At 39.6% G+C, this 13,929-nt stretch overlaps 1 protein-coding gene across 1 annotated transcript in view; it reads left to right on the top strand.

Annotated features, from left to right (window-relative positions):
• Window positions 1–13,929, top strand: part of CSPP1 (centrosome and spindle pole associated protein 1) — a 104,650-nt gene that overhangs the window by 89,200 nt on the left and 1,521 nt on the right. Inside the window, 3 exon segments of the mRNA XM_039841810.1 lie at window positions 1,822–1,882; window positions 11,273–11,382; window positions 12,644–12,782. Of these exon segments, the coding sequence (XP_039697744.1) occupies window positions 1,822–1,882; window positions 11,273–11,382; window positions 12,644–12,782 (310 nt within the window).

Genomic DNA, 13,929 nt, shown 5'->3' on the forward strand with positions numbered 1-13,929 from the left:
AATGGTGGACAGGAAGCTACGGCTGTCATCTAGGGAAGAGAGAAGGTGACGTAGCTGGGGCAGGAGGGTGAAAGAGTCCGATTAGTTCTGAAAGGAGACCTGCTCGGGGCTTTGACCTTGGATCTAGGGTGTGAGGGGAGTCGGAGGTGGCTTTGGGGTTCTTGGTTGGAGCTGCTAAACAGCAAGAGAGGTGGAGAAATAGGAACCGATGTAGGGGTGGGGAGAAAATCAGAAACTTGGTTTTAGACGTGGTAGGTTTCAGACGCCTGTGAGACAAACAGGCAGAGGTGATGAGCAGACAGATAAAAGACAGTTCAGGGAAAAGGTCAAGGTTGGCAACAGATTTAATCTTCACACACACAAATGATACAGGTCGTACTATCCCCATTTTTAGATTATAAAAGTCAGGCCCAGCTAGGCTGTTCAGTTGCCCTAGGTTACTGGCCGGTAGCTGTTTGTGCCTGGTTTTGAACCGACAGATAACAGTGCTGCTAATAGCTATTACAGCACACTCTGTACCTGTGCGAGGTACGTTTATTTCTAAGTTCACGATAAAGTGTGCTTATCCCTGTTTACATCAGAGGAGCTTGTGAGCCCATGGTCACACGGTAAGCACTAATGCCAGTTTGAACCCTGGCTGGACTCTAGAGGTCCTCCTTGTCCCATACTACGTGACCTGAGACATACTGCCACCTGTTCTGGATAGTCTGCAGGTCGGTAAGTGTCTGTGGCAACCACATTTCTTAGTGAAGATACTGAAGTTTAACATCTAGGAGATTGGTTAAAATCCTAGACTAATAGTAGCATATTTTGTTGAGTAGAAACTAACTCGGTATAAGCCAACAGTTTATCTTGGCTGTTAACAAAAAAAGCTAATAAATTGTGGGCCCCTCATTTTCCTAGAAACTGGATTATATGGAGAACACATGAATCTGGGGAAGGTTGCCAGGGAGTCTCCAGCACTCAGTTACGTGAGGCGCTGGGATGCGGGAGGTGGGCATCATGTGCAGTGCTGAGGACAACGGGGTAAATATTAGATACTAATATCATGAAGCCAGGAAGCAGAAGTAGAGTCAGTGGGTGTTGAAAAGGAGATTAAAATTCAGTGTGTGGAAGAATTCAGTGACAAAGGATGTTTTGACCTGTGCCACATCAGTGGAATGTGTTTCCTTGAATAACGGACAGCTCCCTACTCTGGGGCGTTCTGACACCTTAGTGCCGTTCGGTAACTCTAGGTTCCTTCCAGCATGTGACTTGATCTTAGCCTCTACTATGAAATCTTCTTTATATAAATTTAAGTTACCCGAGTTTTGAACGCTCTTTACAAGCCCAACCCTACCATTATTTTTTTGCCCTACTCCCTGTCCCTCTGTATCTGTGCTGTGCCTTTGTGGCACTGCTGTCACGTAGGGCTGGCATTTAAGGGTATGCCTCGCCCTCCCTCGGGACTATGCTCTACTCCAGAGCAGAAGCGCTTACTCATCCTGTACGTCCAGTTCCTAGCATGGCGGGAGCAGCACGTGCACACTGCAGCTTCATGGAAAGACGAATGACTCTCAGCAGTGGTTTAAAGAGTTTGAACGTTTAATTGGGTTCGCTGCTTCATAGTCTTCTGTTTTCATCAGCAGTAATGTGATGCTTAAAGGGTTTTTTCTTGTATGTTCAGAGCATTTGGAATGTAGTGTAGGAAGGTAGAAGCCCGTCCTACCGCTTCTCATTCTTTTTTGCTAATCTTGGGATCAGTATGGAAACTTGTGCCTCTTCGTACAAATGTTTTTTTCATACAGGAGTAATAAATAGTAATTACTATGTTTCTTTTAGCCCAGAGATGACACTAACGACTTGAAAAATTCATTATTGGAATCCGATAGTGCTTTTATTGGTGAGTATATTTGTTTTTCATACTTAAAAAATTTGTACTTTACTCTGTTAGGCAAGGTGATAAAAAAAAGCAACATAGTTTTACTAATTTAGTGAATAATCATCAAACATGAATTACAAAGTTTTCAAAATCAAAATAACTAAGATGGACTTTAAAACTCATAGGAAGGACTTCCGGGCAAGATAGTGGAGTAGGTAAAAGCTGTGCTCGCCACCTCCCATACTCACATCAGAATGACAGCTCAGTTATAGAACCATCCCTTAGAACCACGTGAAGACTAGGTAAACAGAAGTCCTGACAGTATATAAAGAAGCCGCGACAGACTGGCAGAAGGGGTGGGTGGGGAGCAGGCTGGTCCCACACCCTGGGCGTGGCAGTTAAGAATCAGGAGGGATAGCTCGACTGCAGGGTCCACCCTGAGCTGTGATGGCTCCCAGCCCCACATCGGGCTCCCCAGCCTGGGGCACCAGGGCAGGGAAGGGGTCCCCATACCACCTGGCTGTGAACACCAGCGGGGATTGTGTCTGAGTGAGGAAAGGCTTGTGCCCGGACTCGCTTAAACTCATCTGCCCTGGGCTTGGAGGGGAAACAGCTCAAAAGGCACCAGGGACAGATAGGAGCAACTATATTGACTAGCTCAGGGTGAGGGTTAGAGAGGCAGGGCTGCTCTTTCCAGGACTAAAGCACTGGCAGATGCCATTGTTCCTTTAACCTGGCTAACACTGGTGGCCCTGGCGAATCCGAGACCCCCACCCCACTCACACGCCCAGCCAGAGCCTCTTCCAGTGGCTGCTGCTCACAAGCAGCTCAGGCTATAGACTTTCCTAAAATCTCTCAAAAGGTCCACAAATTCCAAACAAGCAGCGGCTGGCCTAGGCATTTCCTGTACCTCTTGCTAAGTGGCCCCATGCGTGGCACAGGCTGTGGCCAGTGTTGGCTTGGAAGCAGCCGTAAGCTCAGCACTAGCGGCACCCAGCCTCGTTCACAGTATAGCCTCTGCCAAGCACCAGCCCCAGCCCAACTGCAGCTCACTTTGTAGCTCCCCCAGCTGGCCCCGAAGACGGACACAGAGACTGACCTTGGTCTACACCAGAGCCCCTCCTAAGAGGCTCCAGAACCAGCACACCTGGTGGCCGACTTCAAACCACACTATAGCACCACCCACCTAGCTCCACAAACAGCTGAAAGGCAGATCCAGCTGGCACTACAGACCCAATAGAGTCCCGCTCCATGGGATCAGCCCCTGTACAACGTCTTGTCCTCTGTAGTCATGGCCAGCCCTCACAGCCAGCCAGCCTGAGGAGCAATCCCACCCACTGACGTCCCAGCATCAATTACAGCTCATCAGAGGGGCACGCACAACCCACAAAAGAAACGTGGAAAGAGTGAGTGAAAACTAGTGATTTAGAATGTGTTCAAACTTAGCAACCATCAACTTAAAAGAGACTGCTGTAAGCATAGGTTGGTACAAATGAATCACATGGTAACAGCAAACCCAAAACCTACAAGAAATATAGAAGAAAAAGAGAAAGGAATCCAAACACAACAATGTAGAAAGGCATCAGTGTGAGAGCGAGAGAATGAGGAACAGAGAACTACAAAAACAATCAGAAGACAACAAAATGGCAATAACTACATACCTGTCAACAAGTATACTTTATATGTAAGTAGACGAAATGCTCCAATCAATAAGACAGGGTAGCTGAATGGATAAAAAAGTCATACATATGCTGCCTATAAGAGACTCACTTCAGGTCAAAAGAAACAGACTGAAAGGGATGGAAACAAATTTTGTGCAGATGGAGCTGGAAAAGAAAGCTGGACTAGCAATACTTATATCAGACAAAATAAACTTTAAAACAAAGTCTGTAACGAGACAGAGAAAGACATTTCATAACGACAAAAGGATCAATCCAACAAGATGATAATTACTCGTAAATATCTACAAACCTAGTGTAGTAGAACATATGTATATAAAGCAAATATTGATGGACATAAGGGAGAGAGCGACAGTAGTAGTCATATTAGGGGACATGAACACACCATTGACATTAATTGATAAATTGATCATCCAGAAAGAAAACAAGTAAACAGTGGCCTTAAATGACACATTAGATTAGATGGACTTAATTGCTATTTTTAGGACATTTCACACAAAAGCAGAATATGCATTCTTTTCAAGTGCACATGGAACATTTTCCAGGATAGCCCACATGTCAGAACACAAGATCAGAGTGGAACTAAAGTAGTCTCAAAGAAAAGACAAAACAAAGAGCAGGTTCTTTGAAAAGATAAAATTTTGATAAACATTTAGCCAGACTCATCGAGAACAAGACAGGGCTCATGTAAATCAGAAAAGAACAAGTGACAACTGATACCACAGGATTATAAAGACATACTATGGACAGTTATATGCCAACAAATTGGACTATCTGGAAAAAAATGGATAAATTCCTATAAACATACAATCTTATAAGGCTGAGTCAGGAAGAAACAAAATCTGAACAGACCGGCAACTGCCAATGAAATCAAAACTACCATAAAACAAAAGCCCAGAAGTAGAACAAATGCTCTTAAAAATTATGTGGAACCACAAAAGACCCCAGATAGCCAAAGCAATCTTGAGAAAGAACAAGGTTGGAGGTATTACACTAGCTGATACCAAACTATACGATCAGGCTATCATCATCAAAACAACGTGGTACTGGTATAAAAACAGGCACATAGATCGATGGAACAGAACAGAGAGCCCAGAAATAAACCCATTCCTATATGGTCAATTTATGACAAAGGAAGCAAGGATAATATACAATGGGGTTAAAGACAGTTTCTTCAGTAAATGATTTTGGGAGAACTAGACAGATACATGCAAAAGAATGAAGCTGGGTTACTTTCTTACACCATATACAAGAATAAACTCAAAATGGATTAAAGACTTACCTAAAACCATAAAACTCCTAGATGAAAACAGTAAACTCTCGGATGTGTCTCCTTGGGCAAGGGAAACAAAAGAAAAACAAATGGAACTATGTCAGACTAAAAAGTTTCTACATAATGAAGGAAACCATCAATGAAACATAAAGACGACCTATTGAATGATAGAAGACATTGATCAGTGATACATCCAAGAAGGTATTAATGTCAAAAAATATATAAGAAACTCATACAACTTAACACCAAAAGGCCCCAAACAGTCCTATCCAAAAATGGGCAGAGGACTGGAATAGACATTTCTCCAAAGAGGACAAAGAGATGGCAACACACTAATTAAAATGTACTCAGCATCGCTAATCTTCAGGGGAATGCAAATTACAACCGCAGTGAGATACCACCTGTCGGAATGGCTCTCATCAGTAAATCAACGATCAAGTATTGACAAGGATGTGGAGAAAAGGGGACTGTTGCGCACTACTGGTGGGATTGTAAATGTGTAGCCACTGTGAAAACCAGTATGGAGGTTCCTCGAGAAATTAAAACGAACTGCCCTATGATCCTGCAATACCACTTCTGAGTATCTAAAGGAATCCAAAGCTAATTCAAAAGGATAAATGTTTATTGCAACATTATGTACAATAGTCAAGATAGGGAAGCAACCTAAGTGCCCATCAATAGGTGAATGGATAAAGAAGATGCAATACATATATACAATGGAATATTACTTCAGTGGAATATTACACCATAAAAAGAATGAAATCTTGCCATTTGTGACAACATGGATGAACCTAGAGGGTATTATGCTAATGAAATTAGTACGATAAAGACAAATACCTTATGATTTCACTTATATGTGGAATCTAAACAACAGAAACAAACCCATAGATACAGAGAACAAATTGATGGTTGCCAGAGGGGAGGGGTTTGGAGGGACTGATGAAAAAGGTGAAGAGATTAAGAAATACAAATTGGCAGTTATAAGAAAGTCACAAGGATTATGGTTGATACTGTAATAAATGTATGGTGTTGTATGGTACTGGACTTAACAGAGTGACCATTTCATAAGGTGTATAAATGTCTAATCACCATGCCGTGCACCTGAAACTAATGTTTATTGTATGTCAGCTGTAACAAAGAAGTCCTCGGAGTGGTTCACACAGAAATCTGTACATGAATTTTCATAGCTTTACTTCTAATAGCCAACAACTGGAATCAGCCCAGATGTCCAACAGGTGAATAGGTAACCCAGCTTTAGTACAGCGATACCACGGACTACTTTACTACAAGGCACATCAAAAAAGACTTAGTGCATTGTATTAGTATCAAGAGCCCTGGTGTGAGACTTGCTTTTGTTTTGCAAAATGTTACCATTGGGAGGAATTTGTCAAGTGTACAAGAGTTCTTTATTATTAAGACAGTGTTGAGTCTGCAATTAATCTTAATATTTCAATTTTAAAAAGTCACATTAGTCTTCAGAAGACACTGAAGGTACCATGGGACCTTTTTTCTTAAGTACTACAATATACACTTAAAATCATGTATTCTGATCATAAGCATTTCTGCTATCCTAGGGCCATATTAGTTTTTCATGCCAATTACTTTATATTTTCATGTGATAAAAATTCTAAACTAGCCTATATTTAGATGTTTTACAGTTTTCCCTTTCCAAGGAAGTCATATTGTTGGAGACTGAATAAAGATAGTGAAACCACCAGGAAATAGGGATGGGACGATAGCTCATCCAAGGAGGTGTCAGGGAAAGGTGACTCATTCCTGCTGACGCTGAGGAAAGTGTGCAGCACTCAAGACGTGTCTGGGAACATGTCACTATGCCAGACCTTATACTAGACCAGAGGTGCAGCAGTCCATCCTCTTGATTAATGGTCACCACAAATATCCCTTTGTCACAACCGTGCTACCACTACTCTAGTGACGGCGGGTGAGGCTGGCAGTTTCAGTGGACCAGTTCTTGAAAGTTAGAATCTTGTGAAGTCACAGAAGAAGAAATACAATTTGAATAGGCCTATGTCAAAGAAATCAAAAAAATTTAAGAGGTGGGAGAAGTGAGAAAATGTTGGTCAAAAGGTAAGAACTTTCAGTTATAAGATAAATAAGTTCCAGGCGTCTAATATACAGCATGTGACTATAGTTAATAATACTGTATTTTATACTTGAAAGTTGCTGTGAGAGTAGAGGTTTAATGTCCTCACCATTAACAGCCACATGTGACATGAGGATGTGTTAAATAGTCTTATTGTGTTAAACATTTCGCAACATGTCCCATCAGATTATCGCATTGTACACCTTAAGCTTAAATAGTATTATATGTCAAATGTATCTCAATATAAAAAAACTAAATTGACTATGATAACTATAAAAAAGGAAATTGAGTTCAATGGTGAATTCTACAGAACATTTAAAAGGGAAGAATTATACTAATTCTCTGCAACCTCTTCCAGAACATAGAAGATACTTCTAATTCTATGTTAGTTACAAAACCAGACAAAAACATCACAAAAAAAACTACAGACCAATATCTCATGGATATAAATGTAAAAAAAATCTCAAAATATTAGCAAATAGAATCCAAAAAATTATATATCATGACCAAAGATTTATACGAGTTATGCAAGGCTAGTTTACATTCAATTAATATAATTCATCCAAGTATAATCTATTGCATCAGTAGTCTAAAGAAAAACTACATGGTCATTATCAGTAGATGCAGAAAGGCTTTGAATAAAATTCACAGCCCATTCATAACACTCAGCAAACTAGGAATACTAGGGCGACTTCAACTTGATAGAGAACATCTGTAAAAAACCTCCAGCTAACATCATATTTAATGATGAGAAACCAGGAACTTTCCTGCTAAGATCAAGAACAAAACGAAGATGTCCTTCTCACTGCTTCTCAGCATTGATACAGAAGTCTTAGCTCATGCAAGAAAGCAAGAAAAAGGGGCAGAAGCAGCTTTGGTGCCTGAGAATGCCTTCCCTCTCCCCCGATTGCACTGGAGCCCAAGAGCAGCAGCAGAGATGTGTCTACGGCCTCCTGGCTACAAGATAGCAGCACCAGCTGCCATAGGGAACCAGGTAGCAGCGTGGCAGGCTGCGAACCGGGCTCCCCCACACCTGACCCCTCCACCCTCCACCCATACCACAATGCTATGAAACTACCAGTCAGTAAGAAGCAAGCTGGAAAAATCACAAATATGTGGAGATTAAACAACATGCTACTGAACAACTCTTGGGTCAGTAAAGAAAGAAAAGAAAAAATCAAAAGTTACATAGAGACAAATGAAAAAAAAAAGAACAACAAAATTTTGAGGATGCAGCAAAAGTTGTACAAAGAGCGAAGTTTATAGCAACACAGCCCTACCTTAAGAAACAAGAACAATCTCAAACAATCTAACACTGCAGCTTAAAGAACTAGAGAAAACAGAAGAGATGAAGGCCAAAGTCAATAGAAGGAAGGAAATAATAAAAATTAAAATGGAAATAAAGCATTAGTAAAATGAAGACCTTGTTCTTTGAAAAGATAAACAAAATTGACAAACCTTTAGCTAGACTCAGGAAAAAAGACTCAAAATCAGAAATGAAAGACGAGTTATAATGGAGAGCACAAATACAAAGGACTATAAAAGAAAACTCTGTAAGGCTGTATGTCACAAAATTGGATAACCTAGAAGAAATTGACAAATTCTTTGAGGCATACAAACATCCCAGACTGAAACATGAAGAATTAGAAAACCTGAATACACACTAATCACTAGTAAAGAAATTGAAATGGTAATCAAAAACCTCCCAGAAACAGAAGTCCAGGACTAGATAGATTTACTCATGAATTCTTCTAAGCATTCAAAGAAGATTTAATACCTGTCTTTCTGAAACTCTTCCAAAAAATTGAGGAGAAAATGCATTTCACAAGAGAACATCACTCTGATACCAAAACTAGGCAAGGACAACACACAAAAGTACAGGGCAATATCTCTGATGAACATACATGCAGAGATCCTCAGCAAAATACTAGCAAATCAAGTCCAACACGTTAAAGGACCATACACCACGATGGAGTGGGATTCATTTCAGGGATAGAAGGATGGTTTAACATCGCATATCAATCAATGTGATACGATCATGATTTTTATTCCTCCTTTTGTTAACATGGCATTACCTGAGGGATGAAAATCATATGATTGTATCAACAGATACAGAAAAAACATTTGACAAGATACAACATCCATTTATGATTAAAGCCGTCAAGATGAGTATAGAAGGAAAGTACCTCAATATAACAAAGGCCGTATATGACAAACCCATTACTAACATTATACTCAATGACAAAAAAGGTTTTCCTAATACCAGGAACAAGACAAGGATGCCCACTGCTACCGCTCATATACAACATAGTACTGGAAATTCTAGACAGAGCATCTAGGCAAGAAGTGAAAGGCATCCATATTGGAAAGGAAAAAGTAAAACTGTCAATATTGTGGGTAACATGATTGTATATATAGAACACCCTAAAGACTCCATTAAAAAACTAAAAGAAATAATAATATAGTTAAGTTGCAGAATAGAAAAACAACATTCAAAAGTCTGTTGTTTCTACATACTATAACAATGAACTACTGGAAAGAGAAATGAAGAAAACAGTCCCATTTATAACCTCAACAAAAAGAATAAAATGCCAAGGAATAAATTTAACCAAGGAGGTGAAAGACCTGTACACTGAAAACTAAAAAACATTGTTGAAAGAAATTGAAGACTACGCCAAAAAAAAAAGGAATGCTATTCTGTGTTCATATACTGAAAGAAATAACGTTGCTTTAGGCAGTGTGGACACTGTTTAACAATCTACATATTCAGTGCAATCCCTATCAAAATTCAAATGGCATTGTTCACAGAAATAGAATAATCCTAATGTTTGAATGCAACCATAAAATATTCCGAATTGCCAAAGCAATCATGAGAAGAAAAAAAAGAACGGAGCTGGAGATAATACACTCCTTGATTTTAAATTATACTATAAAGCTATAGTAATCAGAACAGTATGGTATTGGCAGAAAAACAGACCAGTTGAACAGAGTAAGCCTGCACATACGTGGGTGACTAATTCACAGCAAAAGAGCTAAGAATCTGCAGTCTCAAGTAAGTGCTGCTGGGAAAATTGGAAAGCTGCATGCAAAGAAGTGAAACTGGACCATTTGATACCATACACAAACATTAACACAGAATGAATTAAAGACCAATGCAAGACCTGAAACAGTAAAATCCATAAAGGCAAACATGGGCACTAAGCTTCCAGACATTGGTCTCAGTGATGTTTTTGTGAATCTGACTCCAAGTGCAAGAAAAACTAAAGCAAAAGTAAGTGAAACTACATCAACCTAAAAATTCTGCACATTGAAAGATCCATCATCAAAACAGAAAAGCAGCCAAGTGAATGAGAAAATATTTGCAAATGATACTTCTAATACAGAGTTAATATTAAAAATATATAAAGAACTGATACAACTCAACTGAAAAGCAAACAATCTGATTAAAAAATGCGCAGAGGATCTGAATAGACATTTTTCCAAAACATACAGATGGCCAGCAGGCATTTGAATAGATGTTCAACATCAGTATTTATTAGGAAATGCAAATCAAAATAAGATATTACCTCACACGTATTAGAATGCCTATTATGAAAAAAAGAAAACGAAATAAGTGTTGGACAGGATGTGGGAAAAAGGCAGCCCTTATATACTGTTGGTGGGAATGTAAATTGGTGTAGCAACTATGGAAAACATGGAGGTTCCTTCAAAAATTAAGAATAGAATTACCATATGATCCAGCAGTCCCTCTTCTAGGTATTTTGCAAAGATATGAAAACAATCGAGAAAGATATGTACCCCATGTCCACTGCAGCATTCTTTACAATAGTCAAGGTATGGAAACAAATTGTCTATTGATGGATGAATGGATAAAGAAGATGTGATTGTATGTATGTTATAAACTGATGTATGGTACAACAGATGAACCTCAGAATCATGCTAAGTGGAAGACAGTATGTGAAACTATCGTTCCATTTACAAGGGATCTCAGTAAATCCTTTGGGAATGAAAGCAGCTCACTGTTTCCACTGGGCTGGGCAGGTGGGACTGGGGAGTGACTGCTGGTGAGCACGAGGCAGCATTTTGAGAGAGAAATGTTCTAAAACTAGATAATAGTGATGATTGCACAATTCTATACATCACTGAACTCGGAACCTTAAATTTTGCCACTACTATTTCTGATCGGAAACAAGTGTATGAAAAGACAGAATGGTAATGTATTTCCATTTTTATCACTGTTCTACTTCAACTGTATGTAAACACCATCTTAATAAAAAGCCAAGTCTTGGTTTAGCTGAGTGAAAAGATTTAAAGTGGGGGACGTCTAAGCCTTCCGCCTTGTGTGTTCCTTCCAGGTGCTTATGGTGAGACGTATCCCGCCTTGGAAGAGGACGCCCCGCTCCCGCCGTCACAGCTGCCCTCTGCCAGGGAGCGCAGGAGGGACAAACTGAAAGGGCTGGACTTTGTACGAATGCAGTGTTTTTTCTTTTTCCTTTTCAGATTAGGAGTGAGGTCTGGATTCTCACCATGCTAAGTTGTTGTGGTCCAGTAAGGAGCACTTGCTTTAGAGTGAGGTAGACATGGGTCTGAATCTTGGCTCTAGCACCAGAGAGCTGGGGCAGCTCACTGAACTCAGTGCCTTGGCTTCTTTGAAGTAATATTTTCCTGTCTCGTAGGGTGGCGGTAAGTGTAAGACTAGTGCCTGGTACAGAATCTCTGCTCTGTAAATCTTAGTTCCTCTCGCTAACCTCCCTCTTGCCCCCTGCAGAAGAATACATGGATTTCAGAGAAGGCACAAGAAGCAACTGATACCACTTACTGGAAAGCCTGCTACGTCCTCATAGTCACCTAAGCCTATTATTTAGACATCTCCGTTTTGGTCTTATAACTTGCCCAGAGTCATGTAGACAAGAAGGTTGCTGTTCAAACTTATGTCCTTTTCACAGAACATATTTAAATGATTTCATAGTATAGCCAATAAAATGTGCAGGCCTTGGAGCCCTTACTCTATGTCCTGACAATGTCACTACTTTGTCGGGTAGCAACTTTGGGCAGCTTCGTAAACTGTTTCCTTATATATGATGTGGAGATAGTTGTATGTGGAGCATTTAGCGCTGAGTCAGATATGGAGGGAGCTCTCCACAAAGAGCTGTATTATACGTACAGCTTTACCAGGTGGCTCCCCAGCAACACTAACCTAACTTTGTCTCTATAGGTTTGGCTTTTCTCATATAAACGAGATCATAAAATATATGGTCATTTTTGGCTTCGTTTTTTTGAAAGGTCACAAAATTATAACGTCAGTACTTGATTCCTTTTTATTGCTCAATAATATTCCACTTTTGTTTATCCATTCAATACTGGGACATCTGGGTGGTTTCTACTTTGTCTTATGAAAAGTGCTGCTTTTAACATTCACGTACAAGTGTTTTGATGTTTTCCTCTCGCGTTTATTGTCTGGAGGCAGAATTGTTGGGTTATATGCTAACTTTGTGTAGCATTTTGAGGAACTGCCAGACCTTTCTCCAGTCTGGCATCATTTATGTTATCACAAATACAGTGCCTTCATCTGAGCCTGTGTGGACAAGCACTAGGGGTTAGAATGTGAATGCTATAAGTTTTCATTTATTTCCCTCATCACTGTACATTTATCGAGGGCAAGTTTGGTTCAGTGCTGTATTCTGAACCTATTCTATGGTCATTCTGAAGTTGTTTTCTAACTACAGGACAGCAGTCGTCCGAATGCTCCGCCAGATGGTCTCTCGTTAAAATCTGTATCCAGTATAAATACCGATCAGATTAGAATGAGAAATGAGGAACGAATGCGAAGACTGAATGAACTTCAGAGTAAACCTATTAATACAGGTAAATGGCCAAGTTCAGTGGACTATAGCAAATTCTCTAAGAACTCTTAACCTCCTTCACTTGGAAGCTGTCACTAATGGCTGCGGGATAGATGGAATGAATTTTGAAATCCTTCGAGTTGTATGTAGGGCCTGGAACACAGTAGCTACCCAACAAACCAGAGTCAGGATCAATTTTGCAACAGATTCTTTGAACCAGAGGGTACCCTTTTTTGAGTGGATTCTAAATAGATAAAGTTTTTGCTTATAATTATATCCAGGCTTTGCTTTCAGCAGGGAAAATGCTCAGTGTCACACTTCTCTTACTGAAGTGAGAGATTATCCGAAATTAAAACTTTAAGTTTAGACTAACACATATATTATAAATTTGTAGTAAAAAGAAAATTTTACCTTTTTACTTGGCTTTCTGTACCGTAGACATAGCAAAATAGCCTCAGGTTTGTATTTCCTTTTTATAAGCCAAAGTTTAGTCTTTTATGTTGGGCTCCACTGTCACACTGCGTTAAGTAGGGCCTGTTTGTCGAGCACAGGCAGGCAGGACGGTTTCTTAGGCAACCAGCGAGCTCCTCTGCCAGCCCTGGACCTTTTTAATGTGGATATTGATTAGTTATTAGGATAATGGGACAATTTTATAGTACCTAAGTCCTGTTGTGTTATTAGTTTTAGCAAATAGCAGAGTGGTCGTTTTGGAAAGTTCTCTTTAGTTTGGGAAGCTACATTACAATAATTTTCTAATAAGAATTTTCTTAAGCTATTTTTTTGATCTTACCTTTATTATTGTTAAAACTGTATGCATATAATCTCTAGCAGTCAAGGTGTCATGTGTCCTGGTGGTAATTCCATATCAAATACCAGCAAACACGGTAAATTGATGGAGCAGTACTTTTCATATCATACCTGGAAAAACGCGGAACATGGGAGAGCAGTGCTTTCTTTTTAGCTAAAAAGCATTTTCTTTTCATCTGTATTGTGAAGTTATTACCTCTTATTTTCTTTTAGAACCAGTAAGTTGAATTAATATTTAACAGGGATATATTGAATTGAAAGAACATAGAGCATTTTAAGAATATTTTTCAGTAGCTTTTTAACTTCTAAACTTTAACACTGTCCTTTCAAACAGGAGCTTTTTGGTACAATGTGGATTGACT

The sequence above is a fragment of the Pteropus medius genome, unplaced genomic scaffold (genome assembly GCF_902729225.1).
Source record: "Pteropus medius unplaced genomic scaffold, Ma_sr-lr_union100, whole genome shotgun sequence".
NCBI classification, from domain to species: domain Eukaryota; kingdom Metazoa; phylum Chordata; class Mammalia; order Chiroptera; family Pteropodidae; genus Pteropus; species Pteropus medius.